The 13245-nt window shown below is 31.7% G+C and overlaps 1 protein-coding gene across 7 annotated transcripts in view; it reads right to left on the reverse strand.

The window, feature by feature from the left end:
• Positions 1-13245, reverse strand: part of NAV3 (neuron navigator 3) — a 718003-nt gene that overhangs the window by 18008 nt on the left and 686750 nt on the right. For all 7 annotated transcript variants that reach the window (XM_036236231.1, XM_036236227.1, XM_036236233.1 and 4 more), the window contains 5 exons: positions 12746-12920; positions 9379-9476; positions 6900-6995; positions 6464-6632; positions 5076-5311 (listed from right to left, as the gene is read on the reverse strand). In XM_036236231.1, the coding sequence (XP_036092124.1) occupies positions 5076-5311; positions 6464-6632; positions 6900-6995; positions 9379-9476; positions 12746-12920 (774 nt within the window). The remainder of the gene's footprint in view (positions 1-5075; positions 5312-6463; positions 6633-6899; positions 6996-9378; positions 9477-12745; positions 12921-13245) is intronic.

The raw sequence follows: 13245 nt of genomic DNA on the forward strand, positions 1-13245 counted from the left end.
CTCATCTTGACAAGAATAGTTGATCCCTCTGGAAATCTAATGAAAGCTATGGATCTGTCACAGGTAGAAATCAGCTGACATAAATAATTTTGTCATATAACTTAAAAATTTTTCAGATCTTTTCGAAATCACGATTCTCTAGTTTACTTGGGGTAAAACCTTAAGACTAGTATTGATGCATTAGCATTAAAAGTCTCATGTCCAAGATTATTCAAGCAGAATAAAACAGGTATATCTACCTGTTTGATAATGAGATGAATCTCATACTTTGAAAATATACACAGAAAACAGCAGTTATATAAAAACTGTTGAGCATTGCTTTCTCTGGTTTTGTCTCTAGGCACACTAAAAATGAATCTGCCAAGTCCAGTTTTCTGATCGTTCCCCACCTAACATTCCAAGTGGCTTCGGCTGGCTAAAAATTCTTTACTAAATCCATCTCTAGTCTTCTGGGCCCACTATATCAGATGTCACAAAGGATAATTGCTTATGTGTACTGCTCTCAATCAAAATATTCCAGCTGGCAGCTTGAAGGAGGGCTTGAAGAGTGGGAAGAGGGACAGAATGTAAAATGCAGAGGTACCAAAAACATAAAAAGATTTTTTTCACTTGATGATTTATTGTTAGATATTTTGGAATCAGTAAGTACCTTTTGACTTTATCTCTTCAGTGCTATCTATGGCATAGTATAAAGCATGTCAGTAATTATAAAGCCCCATTTTTCACAGAAAGGATTTATTATTTCATGCCTCATTCACATTTTACTTTAATAAATTTACACCATTAGCAGGTATCCCTCACACAATCTAGTCATCCTTATTCCTTTAGAGCATTCTCACTTACCACCCCCATAAAAACCAAACTGAACCAAAGCAAATCAAATAAAACAAAACAAAAATGTGATTCTCTCACAATTTGGCAAGAATTGGACAAATTATCTGGCAACAATTCTGTATCCAGTATTACTGATAGCTCATTCATAAAGAAACAATAAACATGTTAGCTGCATTTTGTGTTTTCTTGGTGCTGAATGCCACATGATTTCTCCATGGGTTTTTTTTCCTATTACTGTTTCTTAGCATCATTAGTTGTATTCAAACACTCTCAGCAATGCTTTACTTTTCATTATTTTATAATAACAAAAATTAAACTGACCTAATAATAACACAAGAAATTTTATTCTGAAAAAGTAGAAAATAAGAGTGTTGGAAATATTTGATCAAAAAACTTTAAAGGACACATAATATCGATAAGAATATCTCTAAATACTAAAAATTTTTAACTGAAATAAAAAGAACATATATAACAGTTGATTTTGGAGTGAGGCAAATTTTATAATTAATATAAAGTATTTTGTTTTAGTGTATCAAAGTATATTCCAATGAAGCCAAATCAATCTATTTGATTCAAAACTTGATTTTAAGTGATACCCAACTTGATCAGAATGCCTTGGTTTCCTCTAATAAATCTATTCTCCTATTTTCCAACCACTTGTTTTTTTCATAAAGAAAGTAACCTCTAAAGAATCTGTCACATCAACATTGAGGGAAAACCAAAAATCACACTGAGGATGACTAGGAAATGTCAATCCTTTCATTATTTTGGCTGAAAGATATCTGTTAAAAATAACAAAGATATAAGGAGACCCAGAATTCACAGAAGGCATTAAACAACGCAGGCTGAAGTAAACAAACAATTGTGTGCTTTCTACTTCTACTTAGAGAAGAGTCAAATACTCTGCCTCAGGTTCTGTATCTCTCTTCAGTTGAAAAGGGAATGAGTGATTTAACCACAATTAGAATAGTTGCTGAGTTTCAAGGAAATATTTAGAATATGTACTCCAACTTCTTGATCCCTTCACCTGTTGACAGACACTTCACTTGTTTGAATGTCATGGCTATTGTAAATAATACTTCTATGAACAGAGGGTAGAGATATCTTTTGAGTTAATTTTTCCTTTGGATATATTTCCAGAAGTGAAATTAATAAATCACATGGTAGTTCTATCTTGAATTTTTTGAAGATCCTTCATACTGTTTTCCAAATAGGATGCATCAATTTACAATCCCACCAGTACACAAGGGTTCTCTTTTCTCCACATTTCAGGCCAGCATTTGTTACTTCTTGTCGTTTTGATGATGGCCATTCTAACAGGCATGAGGTGATACCTCACTGGGTTCGAATTTCCATTTCCATAATGACTAGTGATATCGAGTATCTTTTCATGTATCTATTGGCCTTTCCTATATCTTCTTTGGAGAAATGTCTTTTCAGGTCCTTTGCCCATTTTTTCATTAGATTACTTGTAGGGTTTTTTCACTATTGACTTCTGTGAGTTCTTTATATTTTTTGAATAGTAACCCCTTACTAGATAGTTTGAGAACATTTTTTCCCATTTTGTAGGTTGTCTTTTCACTTTGTTGATGTTTTGCTGTGCAGAAGTTTTTTTAGTTTGATGTAGTCCTACTTGTTTATTTTTTATTTTGTTGTTTGTGCTTTAGGTATTATATCCAAAAAATCATTACCAAGACCTATGTCAAGAAATTTTATTCCCATATTTCTTCTAGGAGTTTATGGTTTCATGTCTTACATTTAAGTCTTTAATCTATTTTGAATTAATTTTCATGAGTAGTTTCATTTTATTACATGTGAATATCTAGTTATCCCAGCACCATTTATTGAAGAGGCTGTCTTTAAACTATCGAGTATTCTTGATCCCTTTGTAAAATACTAGTTGACCATCTATGCTTGGGTATATTTCTGGACTCTCCATTCTTTTCCATTAGTCATTGTGCTTTTTTTTTTCCTATGCCAATACCATAAGGTATTGATGACTATAGCTTTGGTGGTATAGTTTGAAATCAGAAAATGTGACGCCTACTGCTTTATTTTTCTTTCTCAGAATTTCTTTGGATATTTGAGGTCTTTTGTGATTCCATACAAATTTTATATTTTTTCTACTTCTGTAAATAAATACCATTGGAATCTTGATAGAAGTTGCATTGAATCTATAGGTAGCTTTTTATAGTATTAACATTTTAACAAAATTAATTCTTCCAATCCGTGAATGCAGAATACCTTTCCACTTATTTGCATCTTCTTTGATTTCTTTCATCATTGTCTAATAGTTTTCAGAGTAGAGATCTTTCATCTTAATTCAATTTCTTCCTAAGTGTTTTACTGTTTTTGATGCTATTGTAAATGGGATTTCTTTTTCAAAAATATTTATTGTTAATTTAGAGAATTGCTACATATTTGTGTATGTTAATTTTGTATCTTACTAATTTAGTAAATTCATCCATTAGATCTAACAGATTGATTAAGTCTTTAGATTTTTCTATATATAAAATCATGTCATCTGCAAATAGAGACAATTTTACTCTTTCCTTTCCAATTTTTATCCCCTCTTTCTTTTTTTCTTTCTTGCCTAATTGCTCCAGCTGGGTGATGTGGGTACCCTGTCTTGTTCTTGATTTTAGAGCAAAAAGCTTTCACCTTTTCACCATTGAGCATAATGTTAGCTGTGGACTTGTCATTTATGGCCTTTTTTATGTTGAGACATGTTTCTTATCTGCCTAATTTATTAGGTTTTTTTATTATGTTGAATTTTGTCAAATGCTTTTTCTGCATTTCAGATGATCATATAATTCTTTTCTTTCACTCTGTTAATGTGTTGTATCACATGATTAATTTTCATATGTTGAACTCTTCTTGAATTCCAGAAATGAATCCTACTTGATCTTGGTGAATGATCCTGTTAATAGGCTGTCGAATTTGTTTGTTTTCTTTTCTAGTAGTGTCCTTTTCTGGTTTTGGTATCAAGAAAACTCTGGCCTCATAAAATGAGTTTGGAGGTGTTCCCTCCTTTTTGATTTTTGGGAATCTGAGAAGGACTGTTGTTAATTTGTCTTTAAATGTTTGGTAAAATTCACCTGTAAAGTCATTTGGTCCTATATTTATATTCATTGGGAGATTTTTGATTACTGATATAATCTTCTTACTAGTAGTTGATCTACTCAGATTTTACATTTCTTCCTGATTTATTTTTGGTAATTTGTATGTTTATAAGAATTTTTTCATTTTTTTCTAGGTTGTCCAATTTGTTAGTATATAGTTGTCCATATCAGTAAGAACTTTTTGTTCACTAAGTTACATGCCTGGGTTTCAAGAACTCAGTGGGTTTTACCTGTTTTGGGAGTCATGTTTATCTTTAAAATTTGTAGGCCTGAGCTTTCTGAAATACAGGATCAGTTTGGATTATCTAACCAGGTTATCTTTGGAAAAATAACATGACCTGGTAGCATGTAGATTCCGTCAAGGAATTGCTTATAACACATGTGGTTTCCTAAAAGAACTTTAGGTTGAAGTAATTGATGATGTAATGAATAATTACAGGCAAAGTCTAGTGTTAGGCATCGACTATCTCCTATTTAGGATTTTTAAATTTTACTTGCAATATATGAAAGTACTAGCTAGGTTTTATAGGCTCTTAAACCTATTCAATAGTTGAGTGTTCAAATTGATTATTACAGTACATGAGATCTTAGCTGATGGTGAAATGGAATATCGTTCAATTTTCTAAGATGTCTAAGTAGAAATCTTATAGAAATATGATATAAGCAATTACTTCTCCCAGAATTTCTGCCTTGAATATTCTAAAGACACTCAAATTTATATTACTACAATATTTCAGTTAATTCTTACTTATTTATTAAGAGCCAGACCAAGCCCTGGCTTCTTACAAAGCTCCAGTTCTTCCAGGAAGAGTTATTTTTCCCCATGCATTTGTAGCACTTTGCACAAATCTCTTTTTACTCTAATAGATGTTTAAGAGAAATCAGATAATACTGTCATTTTTTTCTGTATATTCCCAATACTGATAACTGAATGGTATTGAATAGAAGTCTTGTTCAAATTCATGAAACAGGGCTTAGTCATCTACCAGATTCTAGTTTTTGACAAAGAGAAGATATGTTTCCATGTACAAAATGGAAGCTTTATACAATCTTAAAGATTAATTGCTTAAGACACTTATGGATAAATAACAGCAGTTAGTGTAGGAGTCTGTTACTTACCTTACTTGACTTGTGGTCCACGTTGAAAGTGGCAATCGCATCTTCTGTTTTCTGCCTCCCAGATTTGGTTATTACATATTCAGCAAGTTTGTTTGCTAAATAGGTCTTTCCAGTACCACTAGGTCCTGAGAGTATAATTCTGTGATGCTCCATCAACAAGTTAAAGTATCTTTGGGTAATTGGTTTAGGAATCAGCGTATCAAAAACAAAACTGTCCAAACTGTTTTCTTCTACCCCTGAAGGAAGAAACAAAGGGAATAGCATGCCTTACTGTTCTACACAAGCTAAAATTTAAAATATAGTACCCGCTGACAACAAAACTTTGTTAGTCGTAGGAAAGCAGACTTGCATTCTTATTTCTATCCCACAAACATGTGGTGTCATTTTAAGACAGAAAACCTCAGTAGTAAGACAGAGTGAACATACACAAAATACAAGCCATTTTCTTTTGCTCAGGCTTCCCTCCATTGTCTACTTCATGTTTCCCACTTATGTTTCCATAGGGAAATGCCAGCATCACAAAAATTCTATCATAAAATCTCATTTCCTTTGAATGTGGTAGCTTTGTTAAGAATAAATGTAAAGATTAAAATATAAAATACATATGTGTGTACATATGTTCTTCCCCTCTTCTTCATTTTTCTCCTTCTCTTTATTTCTGTCTAGCTCTCATTATACATCCCAGCTGTACAACCACTTAAGCTTATGAAGAATACAAATCGTGATATTTGGCAAGGAATTAAGAAGGAGAGCAACAGTATCTCCTTTTACTTACACAATTACCTTAATCATAAAACCAAATATTGACATATTCCTCTATTAATCCATAGTTTACATAGATGTGTTCTGATTCTTTAACATGTATGAACAATGGATTATGGAGACAAGTATCCTTTAGATATTCTATTTGCCTATAATTAACCACATCACTCAAAGCAAAGAAAACAGAACTTTTCATTCCTGATTCTTAACTTCCATTCCCTTTTCCCAGTGGGTATTTATCATGTGCACATATTTTAAAATCAAAGCTATAGTGACACATATAGTGATAAATATATTCAATAATTTTTCTGAATCTTCCCTAAATGAAAGATGATAATGGAGGAAACCTAGAAATTTTAAATTCCCTAAATTGCACTCTTTTTTGTTGTGTCTCAGAGAATTTTCAAAATTACATTCCAAGTTTTACATCCAAAAACCCAAAGAATCTAATTTGCTTATTTATTGTTTTAAGTTGTGTTTTTGTTTTAAATACAAATACAACTCATTTCATACCAAAACTATTAAAGTAGTTAACATAGTTTTTAAGTATGAGAATTCAAAGGAAAACAGAAAAAAAAAATGTTGGTTAAAAAAATGCAATTGTGCTTTTTCATTTTTGTTTTTACCTTTCAGATTCACAGTGATGATGTTATTATCTCCAACAAGGTATCCACAAGGCAGCAGTTCAGGCACTTCTAGGCTATGAGATCTAATTAAATCTCCTATGCAGTAGCTAGCAATGCAGTCAGAGCTCAGACCAAGGCTAGTGGATGTATCAATTCGGAACACATATTCCTAAAATGGTACATACAAAAAAAGGAAGTCAAAACAGACATTCAACTCATCTACAAAAAATACAACACTCATGTGGATATGAAGGCAGCTGTCAAGAATTTTAGAAATGGATAAGTACTATTAATGTTGAACAGAGAAAGCTTTCCTTGATATCTGAAATGGAGAGGAGGAAAAGCAGAAATGTCTACACTATTAAAGCTAAGGGAAGTAAGTATCTATAATGGAACACATGTAAAAATTAACAGCAGGATATCTTGCATAACTTACCTTAAAGAGACGTCTAATTACACCATCTAAGACATCCCACTTGGTTTTTCCACTAACACCAATGGATCCTATCAAATATGCCTGAGACTTCTGATCCTAAACAAGAACAAAGTAAAACAAGATAAAAACCCATCATATTTCGTGTCTTACTACTATATTTTCCTCTGAAATATATTAATGTAATGATGACTAAGATGAAAATTTAATAAGCCATTAGATTTTATAGTGATAGATATACAGAGTGAACTATATAAAATTAAATATATATCAATAAACCAACCAAATAGAGTAACAGCAACAGCAACAAAAACAAGCAAGATAATAGATGAGATGATATGATCAAGAAAAACTGATTCATGACCTGTTCAGTAGAAGGGAAAGGGCCAGGAGAGAATAGTCTTCTGTTTTAATGCAGTGGGTGAATTCCTGAGGAGAAGCAGCTTGGTAGGAAGGAAATGGTGATAGAGATGGGACAGGCCTATATCATGAGTCCTAGAACTTCATCTTACCATTTTTGTGATCTCATCTTTGTTTAGTCTAAAACTCAGTTTTTTTCATTTATTAACTTAAATTATCTCTAAAATACAATCCAGCTTTAAAAATAAGTTATTCATGGTAGTATGGCATTCACATATTTACAAAACAGGTCCCATTTTGAATATATCAGAAAATTTACTGTTTAAAAGAACTTGTTAGAGAATGTACAGGACTCATTTTAACAACCAAAGAATCCCTTTGCAATATAAATAACAGTCCCAAATTTATACTTTTTGTAGAATGAGATTTTGAAGAATTTCTACATATTTTGGAAAAGTAAACAATTCAAGATTTATTCTGAAGCCTCTTTTATAAGACAGTTGGAAATGGTTATGTGAAATAGTGATCATGATACCAGTAGATATAATTAGATAGTTGATATATTACAATCTTGATTCTAGTCACCAACTGCATGGTTTTTAAGATGTAGAGGAATAATAACTGAGTCAGGTATAAGAAGACATGGATCCTACAACACACAAACATATAACCTTGGGTAAGTCACTTAGCTTGCTCAAAGTCTAAATTTCTTTATCAGTAACATTTAACTCTATAGAGGTAAATGATTATTAGTATTACTTAAGTATAAGTCAATTTGAAGCCAATGCCTTTTCAAGAAAAAGTGGAAAAATTCACAGCAAAACATTGTGTTTTCATTTGTTTGTTTATTTGTTTGTTTGTTACTAATGTTCTGGACTAAATGTTTGTGTGCCCCCAAAATTCATATGATAAAGCCATAACACCCAATGTGATGGTGTTGGAAATTAAGCCTTTAGAATTAAGGCATTAGAGTGAGTCTCTCATAATGGGATTAGAGTTCTCTCTCTCCACCAATCTGTAATTCAAGGAGAGAGCCTGGATCAGTAATTAAGTCTGCTGGTACCTTGATCTTGGACTTCAGAACTGTAAGAAAATAAATTTTTGTTTTTTAAAAAAGACCAAGTCAACTACTTTCAATGTTCAAAGACATTGTCTTATAGAATTATTTTGAAAAAGAAATCTTATTTTACAATGTTGTTGTAATCCAGTCAAAGTGGATACTCATACGATGCTTTATAAGCAGCTGCTTTTAAATTAGAGATAGTTTAAGCTTTACTGAGACTATTATAGTCTTTCATATAAAGAAAGACTAATCTGCGGCATAAGTAGAGTTTATGGCATTGAAATTCTTGGAATATTTTCTCAGTTTAAAAATTCACAAGTGTTATATCACTTTTCAAACTTAAATATTTGAATTTTCTTTTTAAGTTTTTTTTTTGTTTTTATGTTTGATAAAAAAAATGGATACTTAAAAATTTGTATTCTTGGTCACTCGACAACGAATTCAGCTTGGAATATTATTTTTAGTTTTAAGAAAGTGCTAGAGTCAAAATGTTGTGGCCAATTTAAAGGAAATATTTGATTCCAAAAAATTAAAATACTTGCTTTATTGGCTAAGTGCTTGCTTTAAAATGATACATACAAGTAGCATCAATGGAATTTGTCATACTGATTTCAGTCGAAATGTCTTTCTTGTGTCTAGACTATTTATATAGCTTAGAGTCTCTTCTTTGTACAAAGACCAAATTGACAGCTCTAGTAACTTTTACTACACATCATAAATATCACCTGTATTCTAAAAGTGACACCTCAAAAATATTTTAGACAAGATGTTTATGTCAAAGAAAGCAATGTGTGTTTTTTTAAGTTCTAGAAATGAGGGTGGCTGACAATCGATATTGTTTTCAGTGACTGAACATGACATTCTGAGACACATTTCTACCTATATAATGATGTCATTTATTTTGAGTCCCTTTCAAGTTTTTGTAACATATTCAGGCAAAGCTAAGACAAAAACTAATTATAGTATATTTATCAAAATAAATATTCAAATTAAAATACATTTGATTCATAGTTATCCTCAGGTTTCAGTAATAAAAAGAACTTAAGATTAAAGAAATACCTTTGCTCGACCATAGCCCTTGCTTATGGAGACTATAATTTTCACACTGCGTCCATCTTTATGTCCAGTTGCATCACCAGCATCATCTAGCAAAATATCTGCCAAATTTTCAAAAAACAAACAAACAAACAAACACACACACACACACACACAATAGTCACATTAGCTAAGATTTGTTCATTGCCATTGTTTTCTCCCTCATAGTTTTGTAACTTGCAATGGGATATTTAGCCTTTTTGCTTCCTATTTTAACCCAACTGGTTTTAAAAACTTCAGCTTTCAAGAAGATGAATTACTGTGGTTGGATTAAAATTTCAATCTAAGAATTTATTTCTGCTTCTGAAGATCTTTGCCCAAGTGTTGGGCCATTGCTTTTTGATGAGGAAATAAGGGGTTTCCTTCTCTATTATGCACTGGTCTGAGTAATACCTAAGTAATATTCAGTTACCATTATAACCCTGACAAACTGAAAAGCAATCTGATTTTTCTATCCAATCTAAAATATCCAAGCTCAATATTCATGTAATTTATGAATGCAAAGGTGCTGAGATTGACTATCAACTGAAATTATTTTCAAGCATTTGGCACATATTCAGCTATATCACTGCTTACCTTATATCTATAATTACTATACTGTTATTGAATTTTGACCATGGCATTATACTTCCATATAGAAGCATATTAATTATCGCTCTCCTCTGTATTTATATTTATAGTTTAAAAAAATAGTATTTCTAGTAATCAGCTAAGAGTTACAGAAGCATGATAAAGCCAGTTAACCTTAAACCACTGCTTTTAAATGTGATTAAAGATTAATTTTCAAAATATATTACATGAGATTAATGTCTAATTTAGAGAATTATTAAGGCACACTAACCAAAATACATGTTTTCCTTTGACAATAATGTTATTATAAAGCTATATTTAATTTGAAGATGTGTTCTGTGAACAAAGGAAACTCAGTTATGTGCTGAAGAGTACAAATGCCTGGTGACAGGAGGACTCAACTGCTCCGACTGTAAACTTACAGAAAAAAGGGCTGTGATTGTACCATCACAGAATCAATGGCTTCCGAAGGTGAAATGATTTTATTATCTTAATAAATAGGAACATGCAATTTGTCAAGGGAAGGAGTAATAACTCCAAGGAAAATGAAAAACAAATTTGCAGTACGTGTCGTCTGTGTTTATTTACGAAAAATAAGGTATGGTCCTCTGTAAACATTCTGAGAGAACAATAAACAGATCTGCCATTGTGGTTACAATAAAGCGAAATTCTGACCAAAAAAAAAAAAGTATCTTTTCAAAGTTCTGTCTTTACTGGATATATGGAACCGGCAGTTATATTTCAAGAATAGAACATTTGTCAATTATCATCTCTCCTGCCTACTTCTTTCTTTTTTAAAAAAATTATTCATGAACATTAGAAAGTTTTTTTTGTTAAAAAGCCCTAGCATAAATGCACTATTGATTTCCAATTCTGAACCCACTAAGCAAGAGAGAAGGCAATGAAAACAGTATCTTAGTCATGTAATTAAAATTTTTTGTTAGTTAAGACACAAGTATCACTATTAAAAATAATTAAGGAAATAAAATAACGTAGGACTAAAAATAAAATGGGTAATCAAAAAGTACATTAAAAAAAAATCCCCATCCACTAAATTGCCTTAAATTCTGAATCTTAGCCATCAGTCTGTTTAGTCCAATGAACAAAGAAATTGTAAATTTGATTTAATTTTACATTTATCTTTATGAGTTCTAGTCTTTCACAGGCATCAATTTTAGTTTCACTGTTATATAGCTGGTCTTTCTAAACTACCTTCAGTACTAATCTTGCCTCCTTCAAACCTTATCATATTTCTGTTGGGGTAAAACAATCACGTAACAGGCAGCGAAATTCTGCCATGAAACCATCCTGTAGTATAAGGTCTTGCCTTAGGAGGCAAACTCTGGGTCACAGACAGGCACTGAGTACCGTTAGCTGTCAATCCTACTTCACGTCTCTTTCAGGTTCATCAATGACAAGCCAACATATAAGATATTTCTCAGGACTCGCAGATTCTACACAATTAAAGTTTTTGTTCTTTCTTTTCTTAGCATCTTTTGAAGAGTGTGAATGAACCTTATGGACAATTCACACATTCAAATTATTACCATATATCCATATTTTTATCTTACCTATGGATAATTTAATAATGACATTTGTTCTTTCTTGGCTACCAGTATTTGTTTTACATGATGCTTATTTTCAGTATTCATTTCCTTTCCCCAAATCCTGTCAATGTTATAAACATTGTTTCCCTGAATTTCATGGAGTTCCTACTTGCCTTTCAATTCCCAATTGCTTTTTATAAGAAGAAAGCAAGTATACATTTAGGCCATTCATTTTATATTTTGAAGGGCAGATCTAATAGTAAAATTTAAAAATTCTGACTTTTTAGAAACAAGAGATGTGATTAAGTAAAAATGTCATCAATATTGGCATGCTGTGTCTCTTTTTCTCTTCTTCATTTTCTTCATCTTCTTCGTCTATATTTTAGTGTACTTTAAAGCAAGCTGTGAAGTTAGTTTCCCAGTTCCATAAAGAAATCCAGTTACCCAGGAACATGTATATTGTCAGTTGTCAAGCGTCATCTGGTGGCTGTGCTTTGCAATTACCACAGACCTACACGTAAATCTTTCCTAAACTAAACCTTGTGTGCATAAAATAATTCAATGCCATAGGAGCAGTTATACTTTATGATCAAACAGTTCATCATATATTAAGACAACATTATGTCACATTATTCTATTTGAAATTGAATAAAATTGTACCCTTGTTCCATCATTAGTATCATCAAATATAATAACCGAATCCACTGTGTTCCTTTTGTTTGTTGAAAATTTAATAGAGCTGCAGACTAGACGATTAGCAGCATTATGTTCTCTCTAGGCAACTTTATGCAGGATCATCTAGTCAAATTTAGGCATAGGTCCTGATACAGTTGTAAATGGGAATTGTAAACTTAAAACACTATAAAATTGCATGGGGTTATTGGTATCATATTCATGAGCACTAATGATCATCACTGAGAATATTAGTTCCTTACCCTATTTGTAATCATGAAGGAAGTACTTCTCAAAAAATGATATGAAAACCACATCTCTAAGTCTTTCACTCTTTCCCAGAGAATGTTCTTTTAAAATTATAATAAAGTAGAATAAATTTACATGAGAAAAATAGGACTATTTCTGAGAATTAGAGTGTTAACATATTAAGGGAGTATGAGTGAGAGTAGTAGTGGGTAAACTTCTCCAAATTTCAGGTCTCCCCACTTTATTAAGTCATAGGCATGCTTTGATCCAGGCAGGTGTGTGCAAACAATCACCTGAGGTAACAGATTCTGTGATGTTCAGATTATTTAGAGAAAGTCCCAATGATTGCCGTGAAGATGAGGAGGAAGAGCTGCTGGAGGACTCTGAAGGTGGCCGAGCAGGTTTAGCTGTGTTACCAGTTTCTGCTTTCAACCGATCATTCTCAGCCTTCAGTATTTCAATTTCATTCTGTTGTACAGAAGGGAAACATGGAAAAAAAAAAAAAAAAAAAAAAAAAAAATCAAAAAACACTGAACACACTTGATTGAGAAAACGTATCAATTCTTTTATCAGAGTTAATTAGATTGTTTATTAAATAAAGCATTGTAGTGATATGTTAAATAAATATATAAATTATGAAAACAGATTTCCTTCCAAAGAAGGAAAAGTAACATTTTCTGTCTCTCATATACTTATATTCATGTATTCACAAATATAGACACACTGACCATTAGAATTTTAATAATTATTTTTGAATATATCATATATTTGAGTTTTCCAAGATGTGGTCTCA

The sequence above is a fragment of the Rousettus aegyptiacus genome, unplaced genomic scaffold (assembly GCF_014176215.1).
Source record: "Rousettus aegyptiacus isolate mRouAeg1 unplaced genomic scaffold, mRouAeg1.p scaffold_m13_p_2, whole genome shotgun sequence".
NCBI classification, from domain to species: Eukaryota; Metazoa; Chordata; class Mammalia; order Chiroptera; family Pteropodidae; genus Rousettus; species Rousettus aegyptiacus.